The sequence below is a fragment of the Paramormyrops kingsleyae genome, chromosome 1, assembly GCF_048594095.1.
Source record: "Paramormyrops kingsleyae isolate MSU_618 chromosome 1, PKINGS_0.4, whole genome shotgun sequence".
Taxonomy (NCBI): domain Eukaryota; kingdom Metazoa; phylum Chordata; class Actinopteri; order Osteoglossiformes; family Mormyridae; genus Paramormyrops; species Paramormyrops kingsleyae.
Window position 1 is genome coordinate 23,321,372 of NC_132797.1, and position 16,106 is coordinate 23,337,477.

A 16,106-nucleotide genomic window follows, 5' to 3' on the forward strand; every position below is an offset into this window, starting at 1 on the left:
CAGCCTATCCCAGAGTCTCTGGGCAGAAGGCAGGGATCCACCCAGGATGGGGCACCAACCCATCACAGGGCCACTCACACACCATTCATTCCTGTGGGCAGTTTGGTAACTCCAATTAGCCTCAGCATGTTTCTTGGATTGCAGGAGTAACAGGGGGCTCAGGCCTGATTTGGTCCCATCCAATGTTGAATTCAAATCTATAGTCTTTCTCAATACCATCTTCCAAATATTAATCACAGACAGGGTTGAGGCTACACACAGAATCACACCCTAAATCCATCAATATGCAGACTACTCCACTGGCAGAGACTCAAACCCGGGGCACAGAGGTGTGAAGCAACAATGCTAACCACTGCGCCACTCATGTAACTGCAAGAGTCAAGCGGTTCACTTACTGTTTGACCAGACATTAGAACAGAAAACATCCAATCAGCAGTATTTAGAAAACACGATGTTAATGAGAAGGGTCAGAGGAGGATGACTGGATTCGTTAAGGTTGTCATGAAGGCCATCAGTGCTAAAATTACAGCACAGTTGTGAATGCACAATGCATCAGTCCTTGAAGTAGCAAGGGTACCATCTATCTAGCTAGGTGCACCTAATAAAGTGGCCATTAAGTACTCAAGTGATACACATATTGTGACATTTATGGTTGCTTTCACAGCAATACCACCCCATGATGTAGATTTCTGTGGCAATGAAGAGGATAATACATACATATATACATGTATGTGGCATGGACAACATCCAAGTCAGTATCATTAACCACCCTTAATAGTTTTAATCTGTCTATGAGATGGTTGACAGGAATCGATTCACACATTCTGCGTAGGAGTAAAGCTGAAATAATTTGTTATTAATGAAGCATAAGTTGAAAAGACCGTTTTACATCTTTTTTCGTTTCAGAATTTCTTCATTAGAGGTATTCTGTGTGTAAGGTGCAGCCCAGATACTGACATCCCTTAAGTGTGAGTAAGGTAACCAGTGCATGAATAAAGGAAAGCGACTTTAAACTATAAATGCATACCATTTGTCACAGTTTGCTTTGCTTCCTGGTCCCATGACATTTAAAACGCTAAGCTGCTATAGTTACCCAGAATGTTTGCCGTCTCCCGGGCAACCATGGATGCTTGAAGAACACGGCAGTGCTGAGTGACGGCCCTGGCATGTGACTTTATACCGCTGCTGCTTGCCGAGGCTCCCGGAAGCTAGCTGAGCTGTTTCACTTTGCAGCAGTCCGAACCCGAGTGCTTTCCTTTCCTTACTTTTTCACCCGACTCGTTACTCAGCCTTTCGTATTCGGCGATTTCCTGCCATCGCCAGCCCCAGCATTATACATGATATGTGTAGCATAAATAAAATGTACAGCTGACTTTTTAAACTCCATTTGCACCACCCGAGGGTGTATTTTTGACACACACACGGAACAGTACAAGAACCACACTTCTCCCTTCCACAGAAATGTTATGTATTTGCTGGCTAAAGTAAATAACACCTTTAATGGTGACTGAAATAAGCTGGGAAATAAGCACTTCCAGCTCTTAGTAAAAATCTCCTGCATATTTATCTAGTACAAGCCTGCCAAGGCTCGGCCCAGGGTATCCCCAGTGTGAGGACGGTTACTGCACACATCTCCAGCTAAGCAACATAACCCCTATAAGCCCCAACAGAAGGTTTTTGCATTTATATCTATGGTCCCTGGGCTGGCATCCCCTGCGTTGTGCCCCTTGTTTTCTGGGATAAGCTCCAGACTCGCTGTTACCTAATACTGGATAAAGAGTATGGCTGAATGGATATCTAATGAATGTGTAATTTATTAGGATTAAATATAAATTAAGGTAAAGTGAAATATTTAATTCACACTTTGGGACAATGAAATATTGCAAATGATATGTATCATTTCAAAGTGAAAATGAATGATTGCAAAAAATGTGACATTTTTGTAGCATAGCGTGACATCTTATGATTTAGTTTTTGTAATCCCCTAGTTACATAAAAATTTTCTCCTATTTTATATAGTTTAATATAGTTTGTAAGTCAAGAGAGTTAATCGTTAAATCAACTGTTTTTGTTGACTTATAAAAACCGAATGCGATCTTGAAGTTGTTTACGAGGTTTGCTTGATTTAATTGTGGCTTGGTATGCAATCTGCAAATGCAGTAAAGAGAAAAACAACGTGGCCTACAGCTGTTTGCCATGTGTTGATTATAATTGGTTTTAATGTTTTGTGCATTTTTTGTCCCTCTCCCCATTATTCTGAAGTAATTTAGTTTTTTTTTCTGCATTAAATAAAACTTTATTTCATTACCACAAACAGGGTTTTCAATAAATAATAAATGTGAATAAATGCAAAGGTTATTGAATCTGCAAATGCATGCTGCTAAAAGGATTTACAAATGAAATATAAAAGAATTTGAATAAAAATGAAAAATTGTTTTATCCTTTCATTATATATTACATATGATATATGTCCACACTTCAGAAAAGTTTAATGGAAAAACAATTACATAATCATTTACAAAGATGACTAAAAGAAAGGGAAAAAAAAAAAACTAAGATTCAGGTAAATTTCTTCTTGCATAGGAATGTGAGAAAGTGTCCATCCACATCCTGTTACATCTGCTAACGCATGGGCTGCTGGGCACAGCTGTCTGTGAGACAAGTGGTGGGCGGAGCAATGAAAAATAAATGAAACTGAGAAGGAAAGTGTCGGCACCGAGTGCCAGGGCCACTGCGTGTTACTTGCGATTTTCTGCTGCAAGCAAATCAACCTAGGATGGACATTATCTGGTTTTGCTTCCCATTGTGACTTATTCCATAGTGGTTTTACTGCCAAAGGTTTGTTTGTTTATATCAGTTCTGCGGTGCTTTATAGTGTCCTTCTCTCTATGATAATCTTGAGCTCCCCTGCAGTTTGTCCTTTTGTAAGTGCCGATCTCTACAAGAAGGAACTCTGTACTCAAAGCAGGAAAGAAGTGATTCATCCAATGGGAATAAGGAGGAAATGTTATACACCATACCACCCTAAAGAAAAAAAAAGATGAAGTAGGCAGTCTTTTCTAACCTTAAATGAATCACTGTGAAATAGCTAGAGGCTGGGCAAGATCATGTCAAAGTTTGTTTTGGTCGTATTTACTTCTTCGTCATTTGGGATTATCATGGCAACCACCAGATGGTGTCTATGAGCTAAGATTAAGTTAAAGGCATAAGTTTGTATGAGGTTTATCATTTGTTCATTTTCCCCACCCGATTATCCAGTACAGGATCATGTACAGTATGAAGCCTAGCCCAGGATGGATTCAGCAAGATAGGACACAGGAGAGGATGCCAGTCCATCACAGGCGACTGTCAGATATTCTTATGTTTTAAGATGGAGCTTACACAGTGTCATGAATGTTTCATGAAACCCCTGTAATAACCAGAGGTGGACATTTCAGGTCCAGAAAGTAAAAATCCAGACCAGGACTTTGTTTCAACCAACCAGTTGTGTATAAAGTGTCACAGTCACAGAGTACTCAACTGGTTGGTTGAAACAAAATCCTGGTCTGGATTTTTACTTTTTGGACCTGAAATGCCCGCCTTTGGTAACTAATTGTGGCTTTTTTTTTCTATTAAATCTGCCTTGCACTTGGCTAAATCCCAGGCCCCACAGGATCATATCATTAATATGTGAATTACTTTGTGTTAGCTAAAAGGATTGTGTTGGTCATCAAGGTCATCTACTGTATGTATCCTGCAATGTTCTGGCATCCCATCCATGGTGTTACATTGTCCTGAGCCTTTTGCTTCCAGAGAGGCTGCAAGTCTTCGAAAAATGGACTTAGTTTAATTATTTCTCGGCGCCCACAATTTATACTAAAAAATAACACGGACACATCCATCTATGCATATATTAAATGAACTATGTTTGTAACAATGAGCTGAATGATCATCTTGTCGTCGGAGTTTATATAATACAGCTGTCAGCGTGTAGGGTTGTCAGCTTCCAGGATTATGATTTCAGCTTAATCGGGCTTTTTTGTTTTTCACTTTTTGTGCTTCAGTTACCTTCCAGATCACATTTCCCTCTCAGCACCTGGGCAGTTAGACTGCTTACTCTGTATTGCCTGTGTGTGAGTGACCTGCAAAGAACCAGGTTTTCTGTGATACTCTTCATATGGATGAACAATGGTTTTGACAGGCACACTGACTAAATCTATTTAATTAAATCTTTGATGTGTTTTTAGCGAATATAGAGTCCCCCTTGTTATGTAAGGAGCCCTCCATGGCTGTTAATTTTTGACAGTTTTTCTAAAGTACATCTTTTTTATACAATTTGACTTGAGGGAGTAGGTCTGTAATGAGCGCCCCCTACTGACTAGAGGATTATTCCTCTTTAACATGATTGCCATGTTTGTTTTTTTCCTACACCGTAGGCAGGTGAGTTTAATTGAATGTCCAATGACATTGGGATCAACCTACGTGCCGCAGAACACGAAGAGGCGCAACTATCTGTTGGATTAATTTGGTTAAAATGTCTCTTCAAGGCTGTTTCTCATCTGAACTCCAATCCTGTTTTGGTGTTAGGTGTAACATGTTTTTCTTTGATTTTCCATTAGGATGTAATTTAAGTTTCCTTTTGAATAGTGGAGTGACTTATGTTTGTCTCCTTGAGTTTCACCTTTCTGCTCTGTGCTTCCCTTCGCGTTCTTGGATTCTCTGAATCACTTTTTTTTCACATTTTTGCTGTGTTTACCTCTCTAGCTGTTTTGTGCTCTGGATAATACCAGCTGAGGAGTGAGCTGTTACTGTACTTTAAATGCTGGTTTGCTGCTTGCGGATGGTGGCCATTAGTGACATGTTTGAATGTGTGTGCGGTCATGACCTTTGCTCTTTTCAATGTTTTGCCAATTCCCACATGTCGAGATTGTTGAGCATACACGTGGGCACAATCAATAGCATCTTTCTCTGGATTCTGTTTTTTGATGTAGCCCATTTTCTTCTGTATGATAGGACAATATCCTGAGTCTTCTCAAAGTAGATGCAATGAATATATGTAACTCCCAGAGTAAATAACCTGCTGGAACTTACAACTCCTTTTGTCATGTGAGTAACCCTTCCAGGTAGTCAACACCATGCTGAAATCTTACATTTTGATCAAAATGCAATTTTTAACCATCCACATAGTACTTAAAAATGTAACTTACATAGTTTTTTTTCCCTCAATCAAAACATTTTTCCATAGACACGGACAGGTCTTGCCACAGATGCCTATGAACGGACAGGTCGGCGATCCGTGAACCCTGCTGTAACATTTCAGATCTCTAGCTGATTACCATGCATGAATGGGTCCATTATCATTGCCAGTGCCTGACCTGCTCCCATCTCGTTCTTGATATCTCTGATTTCTATCTGCACGAAGTCATGGCACCGAACAGGCAGCACCAATCCTGTCAGTGCATCTGCATTTCCTGTACCCGACGCTGTCTTGATGGACAGTTAAGACGGAACGTGTTGGATTCGGATAGCCTGTCAGAAAGGTATGCTTGTAGATAGCCCCCAGATTGACGTGAGTGGGTGACAGTCTGTCAACAACACAGCCTCACATCTGGAAAAGAAGTGTCTCTATTCAAAATGTCCCTTTTTATTTGACCACATGCTGTTTCTTCTTTATTGAGTATTTGTCAAGCAAATTCAACTGGACATTCTTCACCTGTAAGCAAGAAAGAACTAGTGCTGTCGATGCCACATTTATCATTTATCTGTAGTGCTAGCAAAGGGCTACCGTCGATGCCGCATCTATCATTTATCTGTAGTGCTAGCAAAGGGCTACCGTCGATGCCGCATTTATCATATAACTGTAGTGCTAGAAAAGGGCTACCGTCGATGCCACATTTATCATTTATCTGTAGTGCTAGCAAAGGGCTACCGTCGATGCCACATTTATCATTTATCTGTAGTGCTAGCAAAGGGCTACCGTCGATGCCACATTTATCATTTATCTGTAGTGCTAGCAAAGGGCTACCACACATCCTGACTACAGGTTCCTTCCTTTCCCAGCCTTAGCAGCTAACACAACAATTGTTATTATTATGTTATTATTATGTTTATTTTTTTTGGCCTTTTATTATTGGTGACCCCCACCCCCCTCGATCAATAAATTTTATCATCGGGAACCCTGCCCTCCACTCATTGTTTTATCATTGTTTTTATCATCACTTTTCAGATTGAAAGTGGCTACCATAACTACAATGTAACAGTAGTCATAGCTTGCCCTTTAAGAAATGAAAGTGGTGGTTATTACAGGCACACAATGCTTTATTGGGTTTGACTTCTGAAACACCTTGCTGTCCCATAGTACACCCAAAGTCAATTTTCTGGCTACGCTACTGCAGGAACCAATCATCTGACTTGCTGCCAAAATATTTTGACTGAAAAATTAAATGGAAGAAGACATTTATAAATCCAAATTCATCAGTACAGCTTCCTCGAATTACTTGAAGTGGCTGCTGTTCTATTCACATCTAGAGGAAAAAAATATGAGGTCATTGTAAATCTGTGAACCAGGCTTTTCTTGTTTGCTTTTCTTCTGTTAATGTATTAACAGGTATTAATTAGTGTGAATCACCGTCCAGAAGCAGGGGTGTATACAGGGGCGGGGCCACAGGGGCACTGACCCCAGCTGAAAGCTGACTGGTTCCCGGAGTGCCACCTCCCCTGTCACTCATCGCTTTAAAACATATCATTGGTTATGGCTGCACTTATGGCCATCACTTAAAAAAAATCTTAGCAACTCCTTTGTCCACAAAACGTTAATATTTCACATCTGCTGTGTCGTCCTACGTTGCTTCATGTTCAACAACATGCAGGTTTTCTCTTCAAGGTCCCAGGCGATTTTTTTCCTTCTCTTTCTCCAGTTTGCATTATTTCTGTCTCTCATTTCTTCCCTTTTTCCTTTACACACAATGGCCCACAGTGGCCCTTTTCTTGCTAGTGAAGTTAGGTCACTGCACTACTTCTGCGTTAGCCCATGTCCTGCTTTGCAGCTCTGTGTATTTATCGCACAGACACCGTCGTCCAAAGCGAGCAGTCGAGCGCAGTCCAGCTTTAAAGGAAGAGCATTTTTGGCAAGAACGCTGTGATGCTACAATTCCCCCCTTATTAAAGCACTTATCCATTATGATTTATCTGTAGCTTTTCCTAGTCTGTCAGCTCCATCGATGCAGGTTCCTTTTCTGGTGCTTTTAACAAGCTGATGTTACTTTTGAATCACGCACAAATGGATTGTGGTTTTAATGCTTGAATTTCACACCTTAGTTTCTTTAGTATTTTTTGAGGATGCCGTCTCCTCTTCTCAGTTATAAGCTGGTGTGTGGATTCAGAGCTCCACGGTCACACATTACAATCCATCCCCCTGGCTTTGTCTGTTCAGTCTAAATTCATGTGTCCTTGTTTTTTTTTTTTTTTCCTCATTTCTCCAGGTATTCCAATTCCCTCGCAGAACCCAAACGCATGTAGGTCAGGTTATTTGGTAAGAATTGCACTTAGTGCATCTGCTGGAGTGGCCCTGGTCTTTCTCTAAAGCTCAACGTTGTATTGTCTGGCTCAGTGGGTGGTGAAGTCATTTGTTGGAAGGTTGCTGGTTTAAGTCCCAGTTTGACTTCATGTGGGGTCCTTGGGCAAGGCCCTTATCTGCCCCAGAGACTGTTTTCCTAAAAGATAAAAGTGTCTGATAAATAATGTAAGTCTTGGTGGTTGTTGCAAATATGTAGTTTATCCTCTTTCACCTGTTCAAATTCCCTTTATTTTGCTGCAGAGTACCATTATATCCTAATTTCCACCCTAATTCCCAGTTTACATCCTAGTTCCCAGTCTACACTGGTAGTTCTGTTTATGGAGCACTGACATCCTTTATTGTTTTCTGGGTGGAGATTGGTGGAGGGAAGAAAATATTCGCTGTGAACAACTGATGTTCTGCGAACTCCAGAAGTGACATCACGCGTTTAGAATCCCAGATGCTGCTTCAGCTTCCAAACGGGGTCAGAATTATAACATCACATGAATATTAGCAAAAGATTGAGCAAGTAAAATGGCTCTTCATTTTCCGCTGTGAACTTATCAGTTTATCCAGACCTGCAATTCGGGTGTGACATCTTAGTGCAATTTTGTTGCTTGTAAATTGCATCATATTAGAATCACGATGCTTATCAGTCTTTATTTTGCCCTGTCTGTGACAGCTTTTTAATTATTCCATTAAAGCTGATAAAAATAGTAAATCGCTGTAATCAGTAAACAAAAACTGCAATATCAATGTTGCTTATTAACTGATATATTTCACAACATTTCAAGTGGTTTATAGACTAAATATAGTGTTCCTACATTATTAATACCCATCCATCCATCCATCCATCTGCCAAACAATTACTCAGTACTGCCCCTCCACCTGAAGCAGAATAGGGAAAAAGACAAGGAACACAAGGTAAAAAATAAATAATTAAATAAATAATAATAATAATCCCTGTGGTGGTCTAGCGGCCTGCCCAGGGTGTACCCCGCCTCTCGCTCGAAGATGCTGGGATTGGCTCCAGCTTCCCCGCGACCCAGATGGATAAAGTGGTATAGATAATGGATGGATGGATAATAATAATGTGTGCAAAGTGTTATCAATGATGCATATTCAGTTGCAAACCACACAAACATACCTCCGAAACTCACCTGAAACAGCAAAGTTTGCCAGTCAGTATCACCTTTTCACTTATCAAAGAGCAACCTACCAAGTGGGGACATCTCCGGAACCATAGCAGTGTAAGGCCCGTCCAGGAACTTCGGCTCGTTGTCATTGATGTCCTGAACTTTAACGATGAATTCGGACTCAGGCTCCAGAGGACGGTTCGTGTCCCGGTCCAGGACCTCAGCTCGTAGGGTGTAATAGGCCTGTTCCTCCCGGTCAAGCCTCTTGGTAGCGTGAATGTCTCCGGTACTCTCGTCGATGACGAAGATAGAGGAAGCTCCTTCTCCAGACAGCACGTACTTCACATTGCCGTCCCCGTTATCTTTGTCTGAGTGAAGCTGTAGTAAAACAGGAGTGGGTGTTTACTTCTGACATGAAGTGAACTATGCCAAGTGCTTACGTGCATCGCTCACAACTCGGGAATTCTCATCAGCTGCTGTTGTAGTAATGACGAACCATGGCTGTGTGAGTGTCCCTCCCGAGTCCCACACTTAAACGGCAAAAGCTTTGTGCAAATGTAAACAAGGTGAATAGAACTCCAGCTGAAAAACTGCCACAAATGACTTCAACTTCATCCCAGATACCTCTATATATCATCAAATTCATATCAGCTTGTCTGTTCTTAAGTACTGTACTTAATTTGTACATTACAAAGAGACATGAATAAATTAATGTCTTACAATAAATCACATTAACATGAAGGCAAGTATGTATTGTTGTCATCTTCAGTGCCTGCTCTTTGGCAGTTCTGATTAAAATTCTCGCTAACGCTTTGTTGACTAAGTCATTGTTCTTTATCAAATTTCTTTTTTCTAGCATAGACGCTTTGTTCAGTAATGCTCTCTGGAGGCTCCATAGCTACATGAAGCAGACGGCTAGAAATGTCTGGTATAAAAGACTTAAGCCTTACATATTCTGGTCTCAGGAGGGGAGGTTTTCCTCTATCCTACCAACTGTGTATACAGCATACAGTCAAGTGAAAGCGCAAAGTCTATACCCGCCAGAATCCTATAAAGCAGTGCCTCTCGACGGGTCTAGCCTCAGGACCCACATTCCTCCTTGGTCATTAAGTCATGACCCAAAAAAAAGTTGTTGATTGTGAAGTTATAGGTGGGGAGTGGGGGTTACAGCTGAGAAGCAACGCTATAAAGGCTGCCCACTAGCTGAGTAACAGCCTAGTCTCCTTCACACTACCCTCAGCAGTATCGTACTCTGTAAGTACGTCTAAACTAACTTTCTTTCACTGCCTGAAACTAATTTTTTCAAAGTTTTCAAGTTCGATTTGTCACATACCCAATCAAACACTGAACTACTGTGAAGTGAAATGCTTTCCCACTTGGTTCCTGAATTGTGCTAGACAGGAAATAGGTAATACAAAGAAAAACAAATTGTATCAAAAGATTCAAATAAATAAGATGTGCAATGAAACGTGGGATTGTATGGAGTGTGTGAACTGGAGAGCGAGCTATGGGGCTTATTAACTAATACATAATATTGGGTGCAAAATATCCATATGTATATATTGTATACTATATGTACCCTTCCTCTCAGTATGGAATATCATTTGGGACTACCTTAAAATTATACATCATTGCAAGATTTTTCATGTCCAGAGCAAAGATATGATTGCATTTTGATCAGTGAAGAGGAATGACAAACGATGAAAACATCCTCCCAGCAGCATTTGGAAATAAGGACCTCTGATCTCTCTGAGAGTAATCAGCACATTTGGGACTCTCCCTAAACTTAATATTATTTCCCATACCTGGGACGTGCGTGTGAGGGAGGCAAATTAATTCCGATCTGACTGAAGCGATGGAGGTGTCCGTCCCTTGCATATAAAGCATGTTAGAACAGTGCAATTTATATCTTGAGCCCACTAGAAACAATAGATTTGTAGCCTATGGTAGGAAATCTGTGGAGTGAGTGGAAAGAAATACAATTACAGAGATACAATAACTTCATCCAAAAACCAGCACCTTTTTTTATCTCTATTATTTCATCCCTACGTAAAAAAAAAAAAATCATATTTCTTTCACAAGAAATTACTCACAGTTACAATATTTATCATGCAAAGCTGTGCTTCGTTAAGAAAGTGTAAGGAAAAGTCTGCTTTTTTATTCCTACTTTGAAATTCTTGTGAAAATTCACATATCAGTTTCTAAGTATAATATTCTTGTGAGATGCTATAAAAGTCTACAGGGATGAATATTTGACCAGCATTTTGTATTAAAGAAACATTTACCAATAATCTTTATTAACATGCTACTTTTTTTGACATTTGCCAAACGGCATAGCTACGGAAGATTTAGCATTGAATGTGGTATTAATGCCACTTGGATTTTGATTCTTCACACTGTTGAATATCTGTATATAATAAGTACAAAATAAACAATACAAAATATGTAACTACAGATTAGTTGATATATTATTTGTGACGTGTGTAACTGCATTGTGGAAATGACTTGTAGATTAGCCAACATTCTACTTTTTTTTTTCTTTTCCCACTACAGTGAATGTGGGTTCACTTACTGTACCTTGCATGACTAGAAAAAAATGTGGTTCATGTCTCAACAGGTTTCTTAGTGGTTAAGGACTAAGACTAATTAAAAGGTTGCTGGTCAAAGATTCAAGAAGGTTTCTTCCACCGTTCTCTTGGGCGTGACTGGAACTACACTGGCATGAAAAAATCCATGCAGGGGATGGTTCTATCACATAGTCAGTCCTAAATAACAAGGCCACAAATGTAATGCACAAACTTAGACTATTTATTTGTGATACCAGAGGATATGACTTGAAGAAGATGTAGGAAAGTTTCTGCAATCTTGCAAACATTTAAAATGGATATCTGTTCCATCACAGATCCCCTGTATTCTTGGTTGAAAGCATCCTTAGACTGTCTCCAATCAGGAAACCCATCTGTATTTTGGAAAAAGGGGTGAAAACTTACTATATTATGTTTACTCATTGCTCATGGTTCAAGGTTTGATGCTTTTGCAGCAGGTTATGCATCCAGATTGCAGCCCTAACATAAATCCCAACTTGGTGAGGCGCATAATGCAGACTTTGTTGAGTCTGGGTCACAGAGGTGCTGTATGGATTCTGTGGTCATTTTTGATTCCATACTTTTGTAGTCTTTAGCAACTATGCTGTTACTGTAAGTGTTCATCTAGTTCTGTCAGTGAGCTTCAATTTGAGACTACTGTTCTGCTTTGCTAATACACTATAGGGACAAAAGTATTGGGACACACCTCTTAATCACTGAATTCACTTGTTTCATTCAGACACATTGCCACAAGTGTTTAAAATCAAGCGTCTGGTTTTCAAACATTTGCAAAAGAATGGGTCGTTCTGAAAAGCTCAGTGAATTTAAACATGGTACTGTCAAAGGATGCCACCTTTGCAATAAGTCAGTTTGTGATATTTATTCCCTGCTAGGCATTTTATGGTCAACTGTAAATTGTATTATTGCAAGGTTAAATTATTTAGGAACAACAGAAACTCAGCCACGAAATGACAGACCACGTAAAGTGGCAGTGTGTGGTCGCCGAGTGCTGAAGCACATAGTGTGTAAAAATCGTCAATGTTCTGTTGACTCAATAACTGCAGAGTTCCAGACTTCCTCTGTCATTAACCCTAGCATGAAAACTGTACACCAGGAGCTTCATGGAGTGGGAATCCATGTCCAAGCATCTGCTTGCAAGCCTCACATCACCAAGCGCAATCCCAAATGTCGGATGGAGTGGTGTAAAGCACACCATAACTGGGCTCTGGAGCAGTGGAAACATGTTCTATGGAGTGATCAATCATACTTCTCTGCCTGGCAGTCTGATGCATGAGTCTGGGTTTGGTGGATGCCAGGAGAACTTTACCTGTCTCATGGGGCTGCACGATTAACCGTAAAACATGATCTCGAACTCTATCCGATCTCATTTCTAAATTACAATTGTTCTTCTGCATTGTATTACATCAGCTGGATCAAAACAAGTGCTCCTACTTTTCCTCAGAGAGTCTCAAGCGTTCCATAATTCTGCATTCTTTCCCACCGCAGCAGGTACTGTACCTTACTATTGGTACTTCAAGAACGTACCATAAGTACGGTACTTCAAAGTGTTGGTTTCCCACTGCCATAAAAACTGGTACTGGCACTGAATGACATCACAGCACAAGGTGGAGTATTTTGTACTGAATTCAAAAAATGGCTGTATATTTTAGGGCTGATCGATGTGTGATATTAATACCAATATCGCATGTCGTGTAATTCTTATTCGCCAGTTAGCTAGATTAAGATCAGGCTTTTTCTTTTACTTTCGATTCTTTATATGGACATTATAGCACAGGGAGTTTAATTTTCACTGAAGCATTTTTACTCTGTCATAGGAAAAAAATTATCAAGTTTTGCTATTTTAATTATTATTTCTTTTCAATATTTTCTAGTGTATAAAATCAGTTTGAAGTTTAATGCTGCATGTGTTCTCCCAGACAATCATAATCATTTTCACCCATCATTCCAAGACGGGTTTTTTTGTTTTATAAATACCCCAATATTTATTACCATAAAATCGCATTGCAATACTTAGAAGTTTTCCAATACCGTGCTGTCATAGTATATTATACAAAATACTTAATTTCTTTTTATGCTATCTTGATCTCTGGTTCTTCTGACCAGATTGCAGTTAAAGCTTGGGTCACTTCATTTGTCCACGAACCTATTATTAGCTAGCTGAGCATTTCCGTTCTGTTGTCAGAAGTTGATATGCTGGTCCTGGGTCAATCATATATTTGGCACAGCCATGTTTTGTTGTGTTTGCTTTTGCAGTTTAATGAGTGCAATGTTTGAATTTAAGAAAAAATATCGTGACAAGAACCGTGATCTCAATTCTAAGCAAAAGAATAGCAATTCACATTTTGCCAGACTGCACTGTGCCAACTGTGAAGTTTGGTGGAGGAGGGATAATGGTGTGGGGCTGTTTTTCAGGGGTTGGTCTTGGCCCCTGAGGTCCAGTGAATGGAACTTTTAATGCTTCAGCATACCAAGACATTTTGGACAATTCTATGCTTCCAGCTTTGTAGGAACAGTTTGGGGAAGGACCTTTTCTGTTCCAGCATGTCTGTGCCCCAGTGCACAAAGCAAGGTCCATAAAGACATGGATGGGTGAGTTTGGTATGGAAGAACTTGACTGGCCCACACAGAGCAGTGACCTCAACCCTATTGAACTACAATGGATATTGTGAGCCAGGCCTTCACATCCAATATCAGTGCCTGACCTCACAAATGTTCTTCTGGCTGAATGGGAAAATATTCCCACAGACACACTCCAAAATCTTGTGGAAAGCCTTCCCAGAAGTGACAGCTGTTACAATTGCAAAGGGGGGACCAGCTCCATATTGATGCCTATGGATTTAGAATGTGATGTCATCAAAGTTCCTGTAGGAGTAATGGCCAGGTGTCTGTAAACTTTTGTTCATATAGTGTATGTTTAGGATATGCTGTTGTGAGTAGGATACATTGGGCATAAATAGCACAATAACTACCTCAATACATGTTAAAATTTATGTGGTTTACTTTTTTGTATATTGTTCACATCTTTCATCGGCTTTGGAAATAACCAGTCTAATCTCATACCTTTAATTTTTGAGTCTGTTCCCATAGTTGCTTTGAATTAGGAGTTAATGAAACCCTGTTAGTTCATGTTGCTTTGAAATCTCAGATATTAAAAATCTGTTGGTCTGGCCTCTTTTATAGCTAATGTAAACTGCTAATTGGTATTCAGTATAATATGATTCACCCTTGCAATTGTGTTTATAATTGTGATTTAGTTATTTCAAATTCAGTTGGTTTTTCACATTCTATTTCCAGTACTTCTTCCATCTGCTGCATATTTGTATTCAAAATCCATATTACTTCCCAAACAAGTCCATAAATTTGTGAAACCCTCTTTGTGCATTCAGCATTAATTAAGAGGACGTGGATGTGACAGATGATGGTGCGAAGTCTAAATGAGCTGGTGCAATTCACGGGAAAACCCAGCAAGACCTCACTCTCCCTCTCACTTTGCTGCTCACTCAGTGAACCTCAGTGCATCCTTTATCGTGGGAATCCATATCTCGAGATCCGCAAGGCGTGCGACCGTAGGGAAGATCAAAGTCAAAGTGTGCTGACTTCTGTGGTACAAAAAGGCACACAGAGGTCCAGTCTCTGTAATGAGAACCACATTTGCTGCCTGTAAGCTATTGGAGATTCATGTTGTATTGTTAATGAGCATACTGTGCCTCTCTGTACCCTAATGGAAATCATTTCACAAATAAGTTAACTTATTCTCATGGAGGAAAAAAATTGTTCTCCTGCGAGGATTTTTTTTTAAAAAAAAGATCACAAAACATAAACAGGAGGATACCGGTTTCTAAGCCTTCATTAAGGGTGTGTATTTGCTGTTCTGACCCCTTCATAACTCGCCACCATTCATTTGTTATCTGTCACAGTGGGCCCATCATTCACAGAAGAATATATAAAGTTCAGTATTTCAAGGATCTGCGAGACATGATATTACACATGTGGCTTTACACTCTAACAATAAGGAGTTAGCATAGACAGAGCAAATTATCTGACACCCACTTTCTCTAACAACAGTCTGTTAAGCATAGCTTGCATCCAGCGGATATTCTACGATTGTTTCAGGTGGAGGGCATAAAAGGAGCCATAATTCATACAGAGGGGCCAACCTTATCATTAGCCAATGATTTGTTTTGAATCAGTGAGTGACAGGAGAAAGGGGCACTCCAGGGACCAATCAGCTTTCAGCTGGGACCAGTGCCCCTGTGGCCCCGCCCCTGTACACACCACTTCTTGCTTCTATAAAAACTTAAAATTACTGAATTTAAGATACAGACAGGAAGACAGGCACCTCTGGCATTGTCAGGACAGAGTTACCAGCCGATTTATACTCCTCAGCTAAAGAAGTTAAACCAGCCGATAAAAACAGCCATCATTTCCACAAGGACTGCATTTCATACTGGGGAAAAGGAGCCAGAGATAGTGGATATTATTAAGCTGCATGAAATCGGTTAATAGATTTATGACCGGGAACCTGGGGAACGTGACCCAGTCTCTCCAATGATTAAGGGACCCCATCTTTCATTTACTGACACACTTTCTATTTGAGCATAAGTTTTAGGAAGAAATATTCACTATCACATCATATATTATAGGAAAGCTTGCTATCACAGTATATACCACTATTAAAAATCCCCATAGATTTTGTTATTTTTAAATTTTCGGTCTTGAGTATATAAAATGTTGCGTGTGTGTCCCCAGGCATATTTCTTAACCATTCCGAAAATGTTTTTAGGCTAAAGTCCATCTGATACAGATGTCATTTCAACTGGTAATGTCCCT

At 39.9% G+C, this 16,106-nt stretch overlaps 1 protein-coding gene across 4 annotated transcripts in view; it reads right to left on the reverse strand.

Moving 5' to 3' along the window:
* The window catches only part of LOC111837871 (cadherin-7-like), a 113,964-nt gene that overhangs the window by 57,781 nt on the left and 40,077 nt on the right, over positions 1-16,106 (reverse strand). For all 4 annotated transcript variants that reach the window (XM_072711807.1, XM_023800308.2, XM_072711810.1 and 1 more), the window contains exon 3: positions 8,754-9,048. In XM_072711807.1, the coding sequence (XP_072567908.1) occupies positions 8,754-9,048 (295 nt within the window). The remainder of the gene's footprint in view (positions 1-8,753; positions 9,049-16,106) is intronic.